Source organism: Plectropomus leopardus, chromosome 2 (genome assembly GCF_026936395.1).
Source record: "Plectropomus leopardus strain MGB_pleo_1.0 chromosome 2, ASM2693639v1, whole genome shotgun sequence".
NCBI classification, from domain to species: Eukaryota; Metazoa; Chordata; class Actinopteri; order Perciformes; family Serranidae; genus Plectropomus; species Plectropomus leopardus.
The window spans coordinates 27,064,781-27,086,848 of record NC_142177.1 but is presented as its reverse complement, the minus strand read 5'-3'; the positions used below and the strand labels follow the sequence as shown (position 1 = coordinate 27,086,848).

Sequence of the window (22,068 nt, the reverse complement as noted above, 5' to 3'; positions counted from 1 at the left end):
TTGTTTGGCTCGAGAGCAATCCAAGTAGCAGTTGTGACCATGAGCAACTCTGTCAGGAGCTTGAAAAACAACCAAAAACATTTTATCATTGGTGTATGATGTATACTCCTCCAGACATGTTTTAAAAATACTCTGCCATAATTAAAATCTCTTCTAAAATTATTTTTCCATGTAATTTTTTTTTTTTTTTTGCAGGATAATATCAGCACATCATTATCCGCAGATCACAGATTTTAAAAAGAAATATCTACACTGGCCCAAAATGAAAATTCCTGTCGATATGCCAGGTCCTCAGATGATACTTTAATTATGCGACTGATTGAGTCAAAACTGCCTCAGGGAGAATATCATCCAAGCCTCTTGAAGTGGGATTAATCTCTTTTTTTTTTATTGTTACAAATTTGTCATATTTTACATATTAACTAGGTTAATCTTTGAAGCCCCTTGAATCCTGTGTGAATGCGCTGCATGAAACACAGACGTGGGGAGGTTATTTCTAAATTTCTTACATGAGGTTCTCAGGTAATACTAGTCCCATGTGAATAGGGCTTAAGTGTATATCTCCTTTAGCTTGCAGGCTAACTGGCAGTGGATGACACAGCGTTTGTTCGTGAAACATACAACAATATCTGCTACAATGGGGCTTTTTGTAGACAGTGGAAGGAAGCTGCAGGGTCCGGTTTACTGCACACTCTCACGTGTTTGCTGTCAGAACTTTATCTGTGCAAATGCTAACTCTGTTCTCTGTGCTGAGGAGGTTTGCCTGTATTTGCATATTAGACGGCCGGGGAGTGCAGAGACGTCTCCCATGTGAAAACACCTCTTTAGTGACAAACTTTGCACTGATAGAAGTCAGTAAATTCAAGGTCAGACTTCAGGGGACGTAAACATAAGACAAAAACATTTTTGAGGAGGGGGATCTTTAAGTAAAAAAAGCAATACCACACTGAATTAAAATTTCATTACAGGTAAAAGTGCAGCATCCGAAACATTCCTGAAGTCAAAGACTGATCTGATATATCTGCAATGTTTATCTGACTCAAGTTTTTAGTTGTACTGTCCCAAACTTTAGATAAAGTTGTTACTCTTTTCTCATTGTTCGCCCTTTTGTTATTATTTTCAGTCTTAACTAAATAATATCAGGGAAAGCACTATTTGTTCTCGTTAGTGTCTCTAGGATGCTCCAGGTAATATTTACAAATGGAGACTGCACTTTTTTTAAAAAGCTGTGTTTTCCATCTACAGTGAGCTTTTTATACACTTGTAAAAGCACCAAGTTATTTAAAGTTGTAAGAAACAACATATGCATAAAACAAACTTAACATTTTGCCTATAGCACGCCCTGCATAAGTAGATTCTGATCTTTATAAATGTTTTTTATTCCTTGTTACAAAGAATTATGCTCAGCCATGTTCAGGTTTGGCCCAAGTGAGAGTAAGAAGTGAAGACGCCAGAGAAAATGCCGGAGTGAGACCAGTAGTAATGCTGTGGTCGCCCATATTTCAACACCGCACATGAAAATGGTGATCTAATGCACGCTGATTTATGAGACGAGGACAGAGACCATGAGGTTTGTTTCGAGTCCAGTGGCTCGGAGTTAGTCAGCAGTGGGACCTCACATCGGGGCTTTTATTTCACTGCTGTGCTTAATGACCCATGTGCCTCTCTGAGGCCGATTAAACACATGCAGTAAATCAACAGAGGAACATATCAGTTAATCACAGCCTTTGTTTCAGGGCCGAGGGACGACAATGAATCTAACAGAACGCCACAGAGCTGACAGAGAGTGTGTAAGCACGACTAACACTGTCGTGTCAGACAGACAGACTGCCTCAGCAGCCACCTGCATGTCAAACAACAATCAATGCCTCTATTTCATCCAGCAACCAACTGACACGTTTCCCAGGAAACCAGGCGGGCAGGTAGGAACCCCAAATCACCACCACGAGAGTAAATGTAGCAAGTTCTGTTTACTTAGAGGTATTTTCACACCAGCCTTGTTTTGCTTGGGGGTATCAAACCCTCGAGCCTTGATGTGGTTCGTTTGGGGAGGTTTGAACACAACAATCATGTGGACCAAAATAACAAGAATGTGTTGAAATGGTGGTCTCGATCCAGTTACAGACAAGCTGGTACCGTTTGGTACACTTCCTTTTACATGATCTGACCTTGGTCTGACCCAACTTGAGGATGCATTGTGCTTTTTTTGGGTTTAACCAGCTCCCGTAGCAGCTGTGCTGTACTTGTGTCCTTCCCCTCTCCATTAACTGGAGATGGCAAATTCAACACCGAAAATCGAACTGTTTCAAAATGTTTTGTCACTTCCAGCTTCGGCACATAGCTCGAGATGGGTTTCGAAACGTCACATGATCGGTACCAAACACAGACAGATTAAGTCTCTGTTAATGAATGAAACCATTAAAATGGTCTACAGACAGATACAGACAGATACAGATACAGATATGAAAGGGCAGAGCAGGGGGAGGACATGCAGGGAAGTGCCCTCGAACCTGGGCCGCTGCGGTAAAAACACAGCCTTAATGGCAGGCACTCCAACCAATCAGCTACTGAAGCACACCGCACCTTTCATTTTCAAACTGTACTTTTTGCCTTAAGTGATTGCAAACGATGTAAACAACTATGAGCGGGGCTTCGATCCATCAGCTAGTTGTTCCTCCATTGTGAAATTCTGAAATTCAGAAATTCTGCCCAGTTAGAGAGCGGTTTTCTCACACATCACAATCCAATTTGAAAAGACAAACTTTGGGGTAGATGTCATGTTGTCTATCTTTATAAACTATCTGAACATTGTCTAGAGTTTCCTTTTCACACAGTTAGCACACAACAGGACATTGTCTATGTCAGAAGTGCTCTCACCTACTTGAAGTTCTCTGTTTGGGTTAGGCGAGGGCTGGTGTCTGGTGTAGGAGGCGGCCAGATTATAGAATATCATCAACACGCCCACTGGTTCGCTGTAAATTCTCCAGAAACCGAGCTGTTTTACTCACACATGGTTTAGCACCCTCCAAGGACAGGCACGAGGTCATGATGAAAAAACTGGGGTTAATCCATCCAAACCAACCCGTGAGAGCTGAGTTAAAGACAGAAAAATACAATACATTAAATAGAATACAATAAATGAAATGCATGTCTGACTGTCCTGTGTTTATACTTAATGCCCCACACAGCCATACAGCTGCCAGGATATCACACAGTGTAAACTAGCATAGCTACATATTCACAGCATAACCTATAACTCGCCCTTTAGTTACTCACTCGGAAAATGTTGTTTCTGCATTTTAAGATTACATACACAATGGCCCCACATTGGTTGCTTTTTGTATATAAATCTTTGTTTGGGCTGGTTCCTTCTTATCTGTGTTTGCACATGTGTAAAAAACAAAACCAACATAACTTTTCAGATAATTGCTGGAAATATTCTAGACAATTGCATATGTTTATGCATTCAGGTAAATGTTATGCTTGATTATTTTTATTGTGTGATTTTAGCTCTCAAGAGAGAAATTTTATTTTATCTTTTTAAATTTTATCTATCTATCTATCTATCTATATATACACTCATGAAATTAAATGAGAAAAAATCCCAAACAGATGATAACATGGTTAACTTTTGGAAGGATTTGTGACACAATCGTTATATAAGCAAGACTATGGCATTGTTTGTATTTGAAAGAAAAGACGAATGTAAGATAGTATCATCTCGTCACAATAAATATGCTTCTGGCTAGGAAACAGTACAGCTTTAAGCACAGCAATTAAAAACTCAAATATTCTGGGCTGGTTAAGCTCATGCAGACTGCTGGTTTAATCCGACAGCATTTAACACGAGACATAATTAACAGGGAGAGGAGAATGTAAAGCAGTGATTACTACTATTGTCGCACTGCAAGCTCAAAAATTGTGATTTCAGGCAAAAGCAAAACAGTAGAAACTAAAAACTATATGTTAAATGGCGATGAACTAATCTGGCTGCGAATAAGAACATGTTTTCATATCTGGGTCTGCTGTTGGAACCAAACAAAAGAACCATTTGGTCTATGTTACGCAACACGTAATCTGATATCATTTTTAGTTGTGTTTTTACCAAAAAAAACTGTCATCCACAGCAACTACATCTTTCTCTCCAGTTTCCAAGCACACACATTATATTTTCTGCCACAGGCTTTTAGCAAAGTTGAGCAGCCTTCTCCATCAAATACGTACAGTAGCATTCATCAACAATAGCCTAATTAAAAAGCTTTCAAGCTTGTTTTTCAGATCCACTAATCACCGAGACAGTCCAGTATTTGTTTACGGCCTGCGTGAGAACAAACATACGCTGCCTTACAGCAATAAATCTCCAATAATCGAATTTGAAGTTCCCTACTTAGATGTAATTAGACTTACTCTTGCAAAAAAAAAAAAAAAAACAGGGATATTTTCTGCATCCAAAGTATATAACTTGCGACATCCAGACTGGGAACTGCAGCAAAGTAAAGATTTGATGTTTGCCAGCAGCCTGTTTGAAGTAATGATCATGACAAAATGAAACAAGCAATACATTAGCCGACAATGCTGCAACACAGAGCAGAGAGCCCCAAACACAGCTGGAAGAAAGCAAAAGGTTGTGACTCCTGGAAATGTGAGAAAAACTCTTACCAGCACAGCACGGCTCTGAGAGGAAAGAGGGAAAGAAATAACACCAGAGCGACCAAACCTTTAAAAGCACTGATGTTCATTTACTTTGAATAAAATTAGAAATAAGTTAGTCAGAACAGATGCTCTCCTGAGAACTAAGATGAAGCAGCTTTCAGGAGGATAAATCTGACTTTTTACTTTAATTTTATGGCTCTTTGCAGCAGTCACATGGGCAGATGGATGAGTCTCTTGTTCGCGGTGCACCTACCACCAATGTCTGCAGGATGACTTCATAGTTCAGAGGGACAGAAAGATGACCTAACACTGTTATGCTTGATTACATGCTATCTCTTGGCCTTTTCCTGTGAGTACAGCTCCGTACTTCCCTGCAGGAATAACACTTAGACCTCGACTGGTCGTTGAAGACAGGGCTCACATATGAAACAAAATACCTTGGAGAAAGTCCAAATCATGATGTTGGAGGAATAACATATGCACTGTATTAAATATCTATACCACTAGAGCTGTGGTGGAGTATTTAGATTTATTTTGGGGCATTCTGATCCAGTATGAGTGCAGATATATCTATTACCTATGCACCTACCTATTACCTGTCTCCCTGCACCAGTTGGCCCCTTTTCTAGTTTGTATTTCATCATTGTATTTGTGTACACCAGCATTTGCTTGAGACCATGTTTTTCAGTGTTGGTGCCATGCTATTGTCCAGACTGTCCAAAATTCTGAAGCCACATAAGACCAAAAGCCCAATTCTTGACAGACTGTTATCCCAAAAACAAACGCCAATTGCTCCTGTTTCTTGCCCTACAGTTAGTTTCAGTTTCCCTGCAGCATTTGAGCCACCAATCCTGGGTGTTTTTACGGGTTCTTCGGGGCGTTTCCGAGCAGCACCTGAGACACAAAACCTAGCTGTTTTATTCTGCTAGTCCAGAGACTTATGTGCCACCAAACATGGGCGTTTTTTTACTTTTGTTCCAATGGGACATATTTTGTTAGACCAATAGGGCTTTAGAATAATGGGTGTAACAACAATAGGCAGTAACTGAACAAAGGATCCAAAAACAGAGAAAATTCTGGATGAATTGGAGTAAAAGGGGACAGCGTTTAACTACAGCAAAACGATATCAACGTCACAACCTCCTGCATTTTCGGCAAAGCCTTTCTATATTAAAACACTTCCACATAAGAGTACCATGTCTTGTGCTGCACAAGTTGTTTTGGATTTTGTAAACACATATTATATAAAGTTTTGCTATTTTAAGCATGGTCTCCATTTATTTCAGCTCATCAAAAATGTTTGGTGCTTTTGAAACCTTTGTTCATCGTGGAGTCGTGAGAAAAATAAAGCTTTCTTCACAAATTCAAGGTAACAGTGAATAACTGATACACAAATGATAACTTTGTGGCCAGTTTTCCTTTAAACAGGTAGTTATCCTTTTTTGACAAAATACAACTTGCAAAATTGTAAAATGTATGTTTTTGGCAGATGTTTTCAAGTTATTGTAGGTATAAAATGTAAGAAATTACTAAATAAAAGACTAAAAAAAGAACATTTTCAGTTATTTCAAGAACAGTTTCAACCCTCTACCTGAATATTTCCTCCAATTATAAATAAATTCTAAAAAGTGTAAACAACTTCTCAATGTCTGTGACCCTGATCATCAAATTCAAGCTTCAGATCGTGAAAATCAATTACACAGCACTTCACACAATGACTATATAAGAGGAAACGTCCTCTCTGCTAAATAAAATCTATGAATAAATTATTAACTCAGTTGCAAACCTCGAGTCCCCGCCGCGTTGCACCCCATCAGTCACGTTGTTGTTGTTAAGCGACTGCAAGCCTCTTCAAGTATAAACATCTCTGCGATGTTAATCTAGAGTACATTTAAATGACGCTGCATGTGGGCAACAGAAAGGATCTTAAGCATATTAAAAGCATGCTCTGCTTTGGATTTGAACATTTTGTTTACTCTCATTTGTCTTGGGCAGCAGCAGCCACCTGAGCTACTGGGTGTCTACGAGCAGCCAAACACACACTTTCTTTTTATTATCAGCTAATTAGTGTGGTTAATCAGGCTGATAATGAGCCCGGGCACCGTGCCATTTCAATCTGACATCAGGGCCAGGGTTCAGATCCCCACCAAGGAACACCTCAGAGATCTCCCTGAGGACGAGCTGTGAGCGGAGAGAGGGCTGACAAGGGCAACAGTGATGAGTGGTGTTTGTTTTGATGATAACAGGACATAAATCCACATGTTTATGGTCCTGGGGAAAATAAAAAACAGTTAAAAGAGGTTAAGAAACTCTGCGTTACTGGATTATCTGTCTGCAGAGCCCTTTCAGAATGTGTTATCTCTTTGCAAGCTTTCCAGATTTTTCTGCCCTTTCCTCTCAGCAGCTGGGGACACTCCATGGGGAGAAAAAGGAAATTGATGCTCACTGTAACACATCCTCTTGACCCTTCAGATACCTCAACCCCTCATAAAACACATGTCCCCAGCATCTTATCACAATACTTTAATCGAAAACAATTCAGTGCTGTCACCTCCCATCTGTCTCCTCTCTCTCCCTCCCTCCCTCTGTCTGTCTCTCCCTCTCCCACTGCTGCCTCACTCATTCCCTGAGCAGCACACTGAACCGGATAACGTCTCCTTCAACCCGCAGCACAGTCTCATTTCTCTACACACCAGCTCTGAGTGGATGCTCAGCAGGGGTGTTTGAGATATTAGCCCGCTGTGGGGGGAAACGGCTCAGGGACTTCTACCATCCACACACTAAGGTAAGCCTCTGGATCTTTTAGATTAGATTCCTGTTTGCTGTCAAGTAGCAAAGTGAAGGTGATTAAAGTTAGACACCTGAAACTGCAGCCTTTAGGAGTCATGCCTCAGCAGTCACGGGACACATTTATAAGACTTTGGACATTTTTTATGCAGCGGTCATTATTCTAGACTTGAAGGTCACTTGCAAAACAAAAAAGAAAACGCTGAACTAAAGAAAGTGTGCAGGCAGTCTGACCTGCGTTAATCCTTGCTTTGTTTGGAGCAGTAAGTTTAGAGAGGAACAGTACCAGCCACTGAGCGTAATCTTAATGTGCTTAAAACGACCTGAAAACAGTACAGATTAGTCTCACTTTCAGAGAAGGGATTTTGTTTGTTTTGACACACTGAACCTCTGACCTCTTAAATTACTCTGTGTCACTGATATGCTTTATTTCATGTATCATATCATATTACTTACTTGTCTTTTTGGTGCTGGACTAATAATCACGTAAGTGTTACCTCTTTTCAGTGCAGGACAAACACTGAAACCTCGAGCTGAACTGAATCACTAACTGGATCAGGAGTTTTTTGCAATGATGCTCCTCTAAGTGTTGACAGAGAGTTAGACCACATTACTTGTGTGCACACATGCATGGACATCAAATACTGAAAAACCTGCGTTCCTGGGAGGTTCTGAGTCCCTTCTCTCCTGGAACAATACAGAGCAGGACTTGAAATTGTCAGAGATGATTGCTTTTGATAAAATCAGTTTGAAATGTTTTGGAAAATTGTACTTCTGGTCACTGTTTTTTTTTTGCTTTTTTTGCTTTATTTTGAACTGTTTTAGAGGATTATATCTATTTATGCATTCTTACTAAGGCATCAGTTGTCTTAGTGTGCTAATGTTGTTTGTTGTTATTGTTGTTGAGCATAAAGCTGGAGGAGGTTGTTTAGAGCTGCAGCTGGAGGAAGAGAAGCAGATTTTCTCCGTCACTGCAGCTTCTCATTCTGTTGCCAGTTGTCTGTCTTAGTTGATAAAAATGCAAATACACTGACAGTTACCTCGCACTCACAGAGCAGCGAGCAGCACTGAGTTGTTTTGGGATTTTTTTCTCTTCTTTTTTTTTGGGCCTGGGTTATATTTGTCAGGCTACACAGAGGCTGTCTGAACCATCTGGTTGGTGGATCTCTGCAGGACAAACTGCAAATTCAGGGTGAGAAAAGGGACCATTCCTGTCAATATTTTTTGAATAAAAAGCTACAGCCACAAATTCAAAAGTTGTGTGTATATATATATATATATATATATATATATATATATACCCTTTTTATGGCATGTTTCAAAACAAGGGTACAAAATGTCTGGTAAAATCACAAAAGTGACAGCACAGTAGATTCAAATCCTCATCCTCAGGTTTAAAAAGGCAGTAAAGGACACAGGAAAAAATATTTCAATATGATTTTTGTGTTCTACATTTGCTGTCTCAACAAAACCAAACACAATGTTAAAGATACACTATGCAGGGCTTTCCAAAAAAAGGAATGAACAGACTCATACAGTTATACAATTCTATTTAGCCAGTGATCAGAAAACAAGCACTTTTCACTGAAGTTATGAGAAGATCATGTTGATCACATTGTGGTTCACGTCATTGTGGATATTTTCTGTTTTCTGTTTAAAACCAAAACCATGATGTTCCCCTCATTTTCACTAAATCCTGCAATACCTAAACATAACCACAATACAAGTTATTAATGATTTAGTCACTAAAAGCAGATATTATATTGCAATATCTGACACTCAGGCAAAATAACACACAAAAAAACATTGTCAATGAACATTTTACAGACAGGTTCAGTATCAATATTTTTGGAACTTTTACCTAAAATATGTGTCTAGAAATATGTTTCAAATGCTTAAAACTCTTCACTAACATAATTTTGCATTAAGCAAGGGTTAATCTGACTAGAAAAAAACATTTCAGCAGCACTAGAAGGGACAGTTCACCCCCAAAATCAAAAATACCTGTTTTTCATCTCATCTGTTTTTCAGTCTAGATTGTTTTGGTGTGGGTTGCAGAGTGTTGGAGATATCGACTGTACAGATGTTGGTCTTCTCTCCAATATATCAGAACTAGAAGACACTCAGCTTGTGGTGCTCAAAATGCCAAAAAATTAATTTGGAAAAACTCAACAGCGATGTCTCTCTGCAGAAATCATCACCTGGTTACTCAAGATAATCCACAGACCTTGTTCTGAGCGGTTTACTGTTGGAATTATACTGAACTACACCTGCCAACCGTATCACTGCACAGGAGGAAGTATGAATCTACTGCCAGCTCACCTAACACCACTGAGCCAATTAAAGCTCAGCCGAGGAGCCTCTCGGCCATGAGTAGATGCATGTTTCCTCCTGTGCTGTGATACGGTTAAGGGGTGTAGTTCAAGAAAATACTTCCAACATGAAACTGCTCACAACAAGGTCTGTGTATTATCTTGAGTAACCGGGTCATTCTGGAAAGAGAGATTATTGTTGAGTTTTTCGAATTTATTTTTTTTGGCGCTTTGAGTGCCATCTAGTTCCAGTATTGGAGAGAAGGCAGACATCTCTACATCAATTTCTCCAACACCAAAAAAAAAAAAAAATCTGGCGTGATACAGGGAAAAGGAAAAATATGTGTTTTTGATTTGGGGTTAAACTGTCCCTTTATAATTGTTTAACTTTTTAGTCCGGTTTTGTCATTTTTGCTGAACTGACATGGAAAGAAGCCCTGGACTTAGTGTGGATTTTGTAGTTGTTTGATTACAAATGCATGTTACAAAGCTAAAATGCTGACTACTTTCTGAGTCCAGTGTCCCCGTATCCTGAAACCAGTGAGAAATGAAACAGAACTGCAGCACAGCTGAACTGAGGACATTTAAAAGATGTAAATAACTCCTCCTATTGAACAACAAATCTCATATTGACACAGCAGACTGCACATTATTGCTTAGCTCTCCATAAAGTGAGGCCTGAGCATAACAGGATTTTGCCTCAGAAACAGCTTCTGTGCAGTCTGATGCTGAGGATGTCAGTGAAGCTCTAACAAGCCCCTGCCTGCTCTTCATCACTGTAGTGCCAGATATGTGTCCATGAGTATTCATCAGGAAGGGCTAATGGGGCACAGCACTGTGAACCTCTGATTTACAGCCCGTCCCTTGTCAGGCCTAATGATAGGGCAATGGGGCTGGTTAAGGAGAAACAGGTGCTGCAGAGTGAATAGATGCAAAGCAACGCTGCTGAAAGCCACGGGTGATTGTCGTTTTGTCCCCTGCACAAATGCTCATTTGCAATATTGTGTTCACACATACATAATTATTGTGCATAGAAATGAGCTCTCTTGAAGTAGGCTTATGGCTACAGCGATGGTGTGAGAGTGTTTGTGGGGCAAATATTTCAAACAACAATAGTCAGTGAAAGTAAGTTTACCGGTTAATTTACTGTTCCCTAAATTGTTTCCAGAATAAATGTCACATTCAATCTACACAATGACTCTCTGCGCTATATTAACAACAGATGGAGCTCAGTGATTAGGTGAGAAATAATGTCCTAAATTAACTCATACACTGAACAAAATGTATTGACTGTGGTCAGGTTATTAAAAGAGGTGCGCTGAGCCATGGAGAACTTATTAAAGTATACTGATCACTTTAAAAACTAAGGCATTATGGGGCCTTAGGACTGGGCCATATGGAGAAAAATAAATATTAGTGTAACTATGGAAACTCAGTGTAGACTTTGATATCTGTTTTAGATACAGCATGTAAAACATGTCATGTGCACTAATGTTTCAGCACAGCTTTATTGTGTTGAAACCAGAGTGATTTAACACATATGATGTTAACTAAATATACAAAGACAGCTACCAAACTTCCGTTACAAAATGAATAAAATCAAATAAATTACAGGTCTCCTTGTCATTAGCAAAAATGTTTTTCTATCAGTGATATAATGTACTGTCTAGCTCAAGATCAGCATTTATGTTCATTTCAAACCCAAAATGTGTTCCTATGGTGATGTGTTCAGAGGTTCAAAAGCCTTTGTGGCTTATGGCCCTTTAAAGTAAAGGAACAGGGTTTCCATGGTCATGGAAAACCTGGAAAAGTCATGGATTTAGTAAAAATTGTTGACATTTTTTAAGGATTTTTTTTGTGCACAATTACATTACTAGAGTAATCTTTTGTGGATAACCTTTCACGTAATGTAACGTAACAGCAAATGTATTTTCTGTAGCTGTAGACGTAAGGCAGCTCTAGTATGCGTCAAAGTTTTGTTTACATCAAATACATTTCATCATTTTCTTCCTGCAGTACATCCCTCCCTTCATATATGCCAGTTATCTGAACTATGTGTGAGGAGTTTGAATCTGATACGTTTCAAAAACATTTAAGTGACACAAAAAAAAGTATTATGGATCATACAGAAGCCACTACTCAAGGTACTAAAGATAATCCGCAGACATAGTGAGCAGTTTTATGTAGGAACTATTTTCTTTCTACAAAACTACAGCTGCCAACTGTATCACCGTGCAGAAGGAAGCAAGCATCTTAATAGATAAACTATATCATCCACCTCAGTAGAAATTTGTCGTAGGCCTCTCTCAAACACAGCAAATACATAATACAGAATTGAATGCATGAATGTACAAATATACTAGATAAAACAGCATGAATAGGCAGGTAGGAGCAATAAGTTATCTAAATAATCAAAGAGAGTACATCTTATAATATAACACCATTTAACTGAGGCAGTCATACTGTGTTTTTTACCTGACGGGCGTTGGGAATAAAAGATTTCTTACACATGTTACGGCTGGTTCTTGGGACACTTAATCGATCGTCAGACAGGAGTAGCTGAAACTGAGAAGAGAAGTACAGGGTCAGCAGTCATGTCGCGCCCCCTAAACAAAAAAATTAAATCTAAACTCACCTAGCACCACCGAGCTAGCTAACATTTCAGCTCAGCCGAGGACGCCTTTCATGTTTACATCTTGTGTTGTCACGGGCCTCACAACAATGTTTGTGGATTTTCTTGAGTAAGAGAGTCATGATTTCTGGAGAAATACATTGCTGTTGAGTTGAGTGCAATCTAGATCCATTATACTGGAGAGACGGCAGACGTCTCTACAGCTGATATCTCCAACACTGCACGACTCACACCAAAACAGTCTACTCTGATAAATAGCATGACAGGTAAGAGGGAATATAAGTGCTTTTGATTTTGGGATGAACTGTCCCTTTAAATAATGGTAAATCTATAAATTAGGCAAAATGTAGTTGCATTCACAGGCCAATTTTGTGGATTCAACAGTCTCAAAAACATCACTGTCATTTAAAGGCTATAAGAAATGAACCCTGCATGGGATGAAAGGATTCACATTACTTCATAAAAGAACATGCAGAGTGACAAACTGTTTTTGCGCAACGAGACCAGAACAGTTTCACAACTCCTGTCAGTGAAGTTGTTGTAGGTGTTCAGCAGTTGAAGCTCACTCACTGCAGGTCAGCTGGCACAGTTTACTGATGGATCACTGCACAGCCCACACACACACACACACACACACACACACACACATACACATACACATACACATACACACGCACTGGTAGCTCTCTGCCTGGACCATCCCACACTCAAACGGTGTCTTTCCCACAGAGCCGGCAGTCAGGAGGAATATGGGCAAATCCGAAAGCCAAATGGATATCATGGAGAAATCAAGTAAACCTGGGAAGCGTCGTTGGACTGTTGCAGAAATTGGTCTGTCCGTGCTGCTGCTGTTGGTCAGCTGTGCCTTGGCTGGGCTGGTAGTCCTCTACACATCGGTTGTGAAAGGTAACGGCTCACTGTGGAAAGATCGAGATATTACAGATGGCAGCAGTAATGACAAAAAGTCTCCCTGCTCTGTTTTTGTGTGACTGCAATCTGGCATGGACACAGGAAATGATCCTGACCCTGTGTATTCTTTATGCAATATTGATGCACATAAATCATCTGTTAACCTTTTCTGTGATTTTTAAAGGTTAATGATACTCACAGGAACAAGCAAAATAAGGGTTTGCCTTCTAATATACACAATATATACAACACACACAGGTCTAACCTTTACTGCAAGTAGGGAACTGCAACTCCAGACTCTTGTTTTGAAAGATTGGATGATCTTTTTTGCGGACTTAAAAACAAAAACTCAACTCTGCATAAGACTTGTGCTGTCTCTTGTTAAAATGTTATAGGTCCAGTGTGTAGGATTTTGGAGGATATATAGGCACAAGTGGAATATAATATAATAAGTACTTTCCTTTCAGTATAATCACCTAAAAACAAGAATTGTTGTGTTTTTGTTTCTGTAGAATGAGTCGTTTATATTATATATTATATATTATTGACAGGGAGCAGGCAAGCCCCCAGGAACATTGACACAGTAGTCAAGAGTGGAAGTACACCGTCAGGGACCGTGATGTGATGCCATGGGGTCTCAAAAGACTTTTCCTTAAGGACCTGAGCCTATTTTCCACCGCACAAAAACCCGCTAACATCCACTAACATTTAGCTTTTCAATGCAATGGGAGAGTGCAAAATCGGCATTCACACCTGGATCAATTGATTCTGCAGTAGTTACGGGTATTTATTGCCTCCGGCTCCAGTCGGCATTGATGGAAACACAACATCTGGATGAATGTGCCCATTTTAGCCCCTTTAATGGCGAAATGCATTGACGTGCCATCACTTATTAGCGTCCGTCTCCTCCCAAAGCATCGATCCAAATTACTCTGCACCGAGTTTGAAAGAAAGACTGAATGAGTAAGAATATATAAAAAGAAGCAACCACTGTTTTCACAGACCTCAGTCCTGTGTATGGTCATCTACCGTGTACAAAGCTCTGCTCTACTGGCCACTACAAAGCAGTCTATTGCTTATTTTTAGCAAGTTTAAATGTGTTTAATGAACTTGTGTGCATGTGCTAATTCTGGGGGAAAAGGGGTACTATATTGTGAAAGAGATGTTTTTAAATCAATTGATACATTTTTTGAGCATCAAACCCTGCAAAATGCTCATTTCACTCTCAGGATTTCATGAACTCATTTCGTCAACATTTAGAAGCACGATGAATAATTTTATCCCCATTCAAGTTAGTCGACCGCTAAACTGGAAGTTAGCCACTCAGCCGCCCTTGGCCACCAAAAGTGCAGGGGATCCAAGTAATTTGGGGAATTGAGCTTTTTAACATCATGCTTGATGGAGCACCTTTTATCGAGAATGAATGGGGCCACATCTCGAATGCTGTATCCAGGACTCGTAATACATCTATGGGAGTGGGTCCTCGTTCACAGAGTCTGCCATGTTGCAGCGCCATGTTTTCAAAATAGTCCACAATGGACAAACCAAAGTCTGGCTGCAGATAGGACTATTTAGGTTTTTGTGGGGTGGCAGCCACCACAGATAGCAGCCCCTCCACAAAAGAAGAGTTTGAGTAAATATATATATCTATATTTTTTTAAATAATGTGAAACTGCTTTATTTTTTTACCCATTAAATGACCTGGTCCATTTGTTTGGGAAGAAAAGACCTCTGCAGATAATTCAGCTCCCCATAAAAACATTATGAACATCAAAAAGGAGTTCTGAGCGAGAGAAGTTGAATCTGGTTGCAATCTGAAATCCTCAACATAAAGTCCATTAAATCCCCCGAAATCTTTCACACTGGACCATTAACCCTTTGAAACCTGGATCGACATCAGTTTTCTTGTGCTGCGTTCTGACACCTATCACAAGCATTCCAAACTTTGAAATGTGAGTAAATCGTGCTGATTTCGTTCAAAAACATTGGCAAAAAGGCAATTAACAACTTGGCATGAAATGTTTGGCAAATCTCAAAAAACAGTGAAAGGTGACAAGAAAATAAAGGGAGAGAGACAGAGAGAGAAAATCATCAAAAAGCTAGAGAATAAAAAATCAAGAAAGCTAATTTTAGAATTATATATATATATTATATAATTCTATATTTAAAATTAGGTAACAAAAATATTATCTTTTATGTTTATCATTTTTATTTGGCACTTTTTACGGGTAATTTCCTGTTTTATGTTGCGTTTTTTTTCTTTTTTTTTGATAACTTGAGTTAATTTTCATGTAAGTTTGTACGGATTTTTTGCAGTGCTGCAATTTATGATTAAGTTGTCCTGACTGTATTTAATGTTGTATAAAAATCTGTTTCTTTCAATCATTTCAGAACAATCTAACAAGACAAGTGTTTCGAGGAGCTCAACAAGTGAAGGTGAGCGTCGGTCGCTTTAAGCCTGAGATTAGGGAGCAGAGAGTGATAAGTGGTTTTGGTGTGTCATATTGGAGCCTGCACCTCTGATAGTCACTGTAATGCTGTAATTCCCTTAACTGCCAGATCAGCAGTGCCACACAAAAGTGAGAGAGTCATTGCTGACACAGACATTACCCACCACACACACACACACTCACATCATAGATCTAGACTTTTTAGGAATGAGCTTTTTTTACACAACGTTATTCTCCTCGTCTCAGTGGGGGTGCAGATTGTCAGTCTTAAATGCTCTCTCTCTCATTTTTCCAGGCCAGCTGTTTCGCTCTAGCCTCAACAATGTTTGCACAACTGCGGACTGTGTTACTGCAGGTGAGAGACAGTGTTTTTTTTCTTCTCGCTCTCCTGCTGTTTCATTGCAAAAAGCTGTTTTCTAACCACATGTCGTCTCTCTTTTCCCCTCTTGTCTCTGTGATGCCTCAAAGCTGCTCGGCTCTTGCAGAACATGGATACGTCCGTGAAGCCTTGTGATAATTTCTACCAGTATGCCTGCGGGGGTTGGCTAGAGAGACATGTCATTCCGGAGACAAGCTCCCGCCACAGTGTCTTTGACATTCTGAGGGACAAGCTGGAGATTGTCCTCAAAGGTCAGCTGAGTTAAAGCTTTAGTGGTCAGTGGGCTGCAGCATTTGGAGCCACGCGGGGCTTCATTCAGAGATGAAATGTCTGCGTGTGTTTTGTTGTTGCAGGTGTTCTTGAGATGCAGAATGAACAGGACAGAAATGCCATCAAGAAGGCCAAAGTTCTTTACAACTCCTGCATGAATGAGAGTAAGGCTTTCTTTACGCTCTCTGAAAAAATTGGTGTAATGCTTCTAAAAGGAGGCAAGAAAATAAACTGTTTCTGGAGCTGTTTTTTGTATCAGAGTATCTTCCTCAGCCAGGGTTTCAGCAGGGTTCACACAGTTAAATTTAAGACTTTTTAAGCTTTTTAAGGCCACGTAGAATGCAATACACTACCTGTATGAAGATCACAAGATAAAGCTTAGACTTCTTTTTTATTATCCCACATTTTTTAGGTACTTAAAAGTATAGCTGTTTCTTACAATCATTTCTCTCTTTAGAGAATATGTTCATTACATTTATACAACACCAAAAAAAACACAGCTCAGACATGACATGACCAAATGAGTAGCTAAAAATAATAAAATAAAAATCAAAAATAGAGGGTAATATACCCATCCCTATCAACCCTAACCATCCTCTGTCACATAGAGGCAGCATCAAATAAATAAATTGGATATATAGATTAATTGCAAGGTTACAGCAAGACTGATTTTAAGCAATCAGAGAGAGAGACTGGCTTAGAGTAACAATCATCTCTAATTATTTAATTTATACAGTCTGGACATGGATGAGTGGCATAAAAGTGGATGGGTGGATTACACAATTAAATCCTTAATTCATTTAATGTTGGTTCTGTTAGAGACAAGAACTAACTGCCTTCACGAGGCAAGAGAAATATTTCAGACTAAACTGAATTTTAATACCTTCCAGGGTTCAACATTAGCTTAAGTTTTTATTGTTATTTGATAACCGCTAATAAAAAAAACAATGTGTACAGGGGCAAGTAAAAGCTGACTTTGGGCAAGTAGGTTTCTGACCCACTTGCTTGACTGGGCAAGTGAGAAAAAAAATAACCCTTTAAGGACTTCTCATTCATGTTTGCTTAAAAGTGTAGATTGAAAGTGTTTTCTTGTGGTGAGATTGCTTTTGTCAAGTGTTTCCAAGGAAAAAAAGAAAAACCCTTTCAATCTGAATAAGGCGTGCTGTCTCACAGAATGAACAGTAGAGCAACCAACCAGAATAAATGTTGGCATTGTACGTTTCTGCACACCACCGATTTGTAACTTCTGTATGTTATCATGTAGCAGATATGTTCAAACTTTTTAATTTATTTACGTTTCAGCAACATGTGGTTATGCCGAGGCACAAAACCACTCGGTTATGGTGAGGAAAAGACTGTGTTTTGGCTTAAAATACCTGGTTTTGTTGCCACAATCATGGCTGGAAATGCCACAATGTCTCGCTAAGAAACAACCAATTTTGTTGCTCGTTGGTCTCGAACAATGGTCTGCAGCTTGGCTGTCATCTCGCCTGGGCTTCACACCATCCACCATTCTCTCCACCCCCTGATGACAAGGGCAGCTCATGTACATACAATAAGATCTATGTCACTTTAGAAACGTGATTTGATATGTATAAAAAGTACAAATTTAACGTGTCAATGTTTTGCAGAAACGTACAATGCAAACATTTTCTTCTGGCCAAGCAGAGAGACTGCAGTGTTGTTATGATTTATAAGTTGTTGTGCTTTACCTGAAGGCCTCATTGAGCAGCGTGACTCGCAGCCCCTCCTGAAGCTCATTGAGAGCATCGGCGACTGGCCTGTGGCGTCAGATGACTGGAACACCACTACAGGTAGAAGAAAACACACTCTGATTAATGCCTACAGCTCGTTCTGTATGAAAATGCAAATATGCACGTGCAATACATCCACACAAACAAGCACTCATGTTCCTACTCAAATCCATGTGCTCACGCAGAGCTCGTGTAGCTATATTTGCACTCAGTGAATTGCTGAGTTTGAGCTTTGTTGGCGGGATCAAGAGGCCGGCCGAGCCTCTTCAGCTGAGCAGTCATGTGTGGAGTTTGGGAGCGTGATGAGTGGGAAGCGGAGCAGGTCCTCACTCAGGACTGTGAAGGATGCTTTAAATAGTCTACGCTGCTCTTCCCCGAGCTCCTGGCTCTTGCCACTTTAATTAAATGTAATCATGGACGGTGGCTCAAACAGAATTAACCACACATAGCTGCATCTGCACAGATTTACACACAGAGAGCGGTTAAATGTGCAGCAGGGGAAGAGAGGGGGCTGCCTTTTGTATCCTGCTACACTGAATAGTTCATCACAGATAACTGTGTTTAAATTAAGTGTTTTGTTTTTTCCTCCTGTAATTGCAGAGGAAGCATGGAGCCTCGAGGACACACTGGCAAAGCTTACGGCTCGTTTCCACAAGAAGGTTCTGCTGGACATGTACGTGTGGACGGACGATCGGGACTCTCGGCGCCATATCATTTATGTAAGATCACAAATAATGGATCACTACTATAACGTCATTACGCAGTCATTATGTTTTATGAGTCCGTCTCCTAATACTGTCCAACGTCCCTACCCTGTCTGTGGCACTCAGCACAAACTCATTTATTTATACTGAAGATCATAATCTTAAAAAGTGGGTACACATGTATAGTTTCATTTTATAAAAGGCTAAATAAGTTCCAACTAATAGCTGTGGTAATAGTTTATAGCAAACATTACTCAAAGAGGAGTTATTAGAGTATTTGTTGGGAACTATTTTCAGCAGCGGATTTCTATGCATTTGGTGTGCTTGGGGGTTTTTAGTACTGTGTTTGTGAGATTGAGTCAATATAAACTGCAGTGTCCGTGTTAGTTATGAAGAAAATGTCACACCGTGGTTAACCAACATGTAAACAGTATAGTTTTTCAACAACAGTAGATGTCTGTTGCACAAAGGAATATTATCAGGTTTTCGCTACATGGAGAGAGCTCATTAGTAGAATCAATTCAAAGTTGGTTTCGGTCTTTTCACAGGATTTATTGACAATTAAAAGACATAGAAATGTAATGAGCCATATCATTTAATTATACTGTCAAAAACACACGAAAATAATTGATAGCTATTCTTATATTTTGGTTAGATTGACCAGCCGGGACTTGGTATGCCATCAAGGGACTATTACTTCAACGATGGAAACTACAAAAAGGTGAGGCCTTAAAGTATCAGTTCACCCAAATCACACAAAGTCAAATTTTCCAAATTAAAGGAATACTTCATCCCCAAAATGACCATTTGTATATTAATTACTAACCCCATGTTACATTCAGTTCATGAAGAAAACACTTATTGCATGCCTCCAGAGCGAAGAAATCATCCTGAAACACAGAAAATTCTAGATGAACTAATGTCATAGGGGACCACAATATAAAAACTAGGGACGGGCATGAGTACTCATTTGGACGTCAGTATTCATTCAACGCACAGAGCACGTGCTGCTGCCCCTCCCACATGTGAACATAAATTTATGTTTTTTTTTCGTTATTTTACTATTTCTGTAAATACTATATAGAAATGGTCAAATCTAATTTTATGTTAGAACTGTGTGTAACACATCAGCGCCTCCTGACCGGCTGTTGCTTTCTTTTATTCTCTTTCTCTCTGTTAATCATAAGACTACTGCTGAAGTGCGGTAGTGTGAGCTCCAGCCGTTATAAAGTGTCGGCTTGAGTTTGTCGGGCCAACGGCCTGGTGTCGAATGTTAGCTGCTGCCACTGTCTGAGCTCGTGCTAACCGCACAGAAGTTGAACTAACCACGGGGAGAGTGGCTCGCAAGAAGGTCCCTAAGTGCTGCATCGAAGTAACATTAGCAGTTGTGACAGAAAGATGGCCTGGAGTACTCAAGTACACTTCTGCAGACACAGTCTTACCCATAAGTAGCCCATAAATGAGTAGCATCACACACACTTGCCCAGGTGTGCTATTTATGTGTGGAAGTCTTTTAAATAGTAGTATTTTAGTGAAAATGGATGTGTTTAGGAAGTACTGAGCGTCTCCATTTTTGGATTCTTCGCTAACTGTGGATACATTTGAGAAAAAGTTTTCTTCAAGAATTCAAGGTAACACCGGGCGAGTAATTTATATATAAACGGTCATTTTGGGGATTTAAGTCTCATTGTATGCACTCATGAAGATAACCAGGTTTTATCCATCAAAGTTTTGAGATATCTTTCTCACCGATTAAGATACTTGAAAAACTGAAAAACAATGTCGCAGTTACAGCTGCATTGAAACTACTTTCTACTGAATAAAATGTCCACAGTTATTTATCTCTGGATTATCCTGAGTAACCCGAAGATTTTCAGAAAATAAACTCATTAGAGTTTTCAGTACCATTTTCCATTTGTTTGAGCAGTAAAAATGTCATTCACCTCCGTTGTTCTGACACAACCTTTATTTTGTTCTGGAAATATTTAGCAACTTGTGTTTGCACCACAGGTTCGAGAGGCCTACCTGCATTTCATGGTTTCTATTGCCAAGATAACCCGCGAGGACAGAAACTTGACTCAGGATGACGACCGTGTGTGGGAGGAAATGATGCAAGTGCTGGACCTGGAGACAGACATCGCCAATGTGAGTGCCAACCACAACAGGAAATGGAATTGTGGGACGGGGGCTAAGGAAAATGAATAATGACAAGATAAAAAATGAGAAGCTCGACTCTGCTTCCAGTAAATAAAAGAAACAGGCTACATTAAGTGTGGATATAGGAGATCAGCCAAGCTTTTAACCAGGCTTGTTTTTGTTCGTGTCTGTCAAGAGCATGACGAATGAGACTTTGCTGATGAAAGGAGAGCAAAATGTGAAAACATATATAACTGAACATCCTCTCTTCCTGTTACGGGACAGGCCACATCACCGGCAGAGGAGCGCCAAGATGTCACCGTTCTCTATAATAAGATGACACTCGGAGAGCTACAGAGCACATTCAGCTTTAATGTACGTGTGAATTCATTTATTTCCTGTGTGTTACATAAAGCACGATCAGGTCACATGTTCACGTAACCTAACTACTGTATCTTTGACAGTCCACAGTGGAGCAAGTGTATGCAGATGTTTCAACTCAAATATGGAGGCCCAGTTCTGCGTATCAAAAAATCTATAAGGCTATCCACCCATCCAAATTTATTTCTAAAGCACATTTAAAAACAACAATTGACCAAAGTGCTGTGCAATCCACAAATAAAACAACTACAAAAACAACACAGACCAATACTACCAATAACAAAAAGAGTATATGTAAGTCTTTATTATGACGGATTTTCTTTAAATAATGAAAAACTTTCTAAAAATAATGATTTAGTATCTCAAAATAATGACTTAGTATCTCAAAATAATGAAAACCAATACAAAGTCATTTAGAGATCTCTTCTCGTTATTTTGCAACAGGCCAACTGAGTCATTTTGACTGTGAGCACACACAGACTATTAGAAATACCACGGTATATTGTAAGTGTTAGTGTCCTGATATAGAAAATAATGGACTCTGCAGAATGTGAAGCAGAGTATGATTTGCCTCAGCCCTGTCCATTTCTTTGTACATAATGACACCTTGTGTATTATTGTTCACTTCTTACAGATGGTAATTTAAGGAGCCACCTAAAGGTCTGCTGTTCCTGGAAGCTGAATGTGCAAACACGTGTTGT

The 22,068-nt window shown here is 39.6% G+C and overlaps 2 protein-coding genes across 9 annotated transcripts in view; one reads left to right on the top strand and one right to left on the bottom strand.

Moving 5' to 3' along the window:
• miip (migration and invasion inhibitory protein) overlaps positions 1-20,967 on the bottom strand; it is a 34,193-nt gene extending 13,226 nt beyond the window's left edge. Inside the window, exons 1-6 of one of the 6 annotated variants that reach the window (XM_088089511.1) lie at positions 20,876-20,967; positions 18,105-18,200; positions 13,062-13,301; positions 12,388-12,511; positions 12,260-12,317; positions 2,878-3,091 (exon numbers count right to left, since the gene is read on the bottom strand). In XM_088089511.1, coding sequence (XP_087945637.1) covers positions 2,878-2,953 — 76 coding nt within the window. In that variant the 5' untranslated portion in view covers positions 2,954-3,091; positions 12,260-12,317; positions 12,388-12,511; ... (1 more) ...; positions 18,105-18,200; positions 20,876-20,967. Of the gene's footprint in view, positions 1-2,877; positions 3,092-12,227; positions 12,318-12,387; positions 12,525-13,061; positions 13,302-18,104; positions 18,201-20,875 lie in introns of those variants that run through there. The other 5 variants (XM_088089513.1, XM_088089516.1, XM_088089521.1 and 2 more) reach the window with 5 other exon arrangements.
• mmel1 (membrane metalloendopeptidase like 1) overlaps positions 6,694-22,068 on the top strand; it is a 29,337-nt gene continuing 13,962 nt past the window's right edge. Inside the window, exons 1-11 of one of the 3 annotated variants that reach the window (XM_088089496.1) lie at positions 6,694-7,438; positions 13,114-13,290; positions 15,685-15,729; positions 16,039-16,098; positions 16,212-16,373; positions 16,476-16,556; positions 18,111-18,206; positions 18,747-18,865; positions 19,506-19,571; positions 20,861-20,995; positions 21,272-21,361. In XM_088089496.1, the coding sequence (XP_087945622.1) occupies positions 13,134-13,290; positions 15,685-15,729; positions 16,039-16,098; positions 16,212-16,373; positions 16,476-16,556; positions 18,111-18,206; positions 18,747-18,865; positions 19,506-19,571; positions 20,861-20,995; positions 21,272-21,361 (1,011 nt within the window). In that variant the 5' untranslated portion in view covers positions 6,694-7,438; positions 13,114-13,133. Of the gene's footprint in view, positions 7,439-13,004; positions 13,291-15,684; positions 15,730-16,038; positions 16,099-16,211; positions 16,374-16,475; positions 16,557-18,110; positions 18,207-18,746; positions 18,866-19,505; positions 19,572-20,860; positions 20,996-21,271; positions 21,362-22,068 lie in introns of those variants that run through there. The other 2 variants (XM_042506674.2, XM_088089499.1) reach the window with 2 other exon arrangements.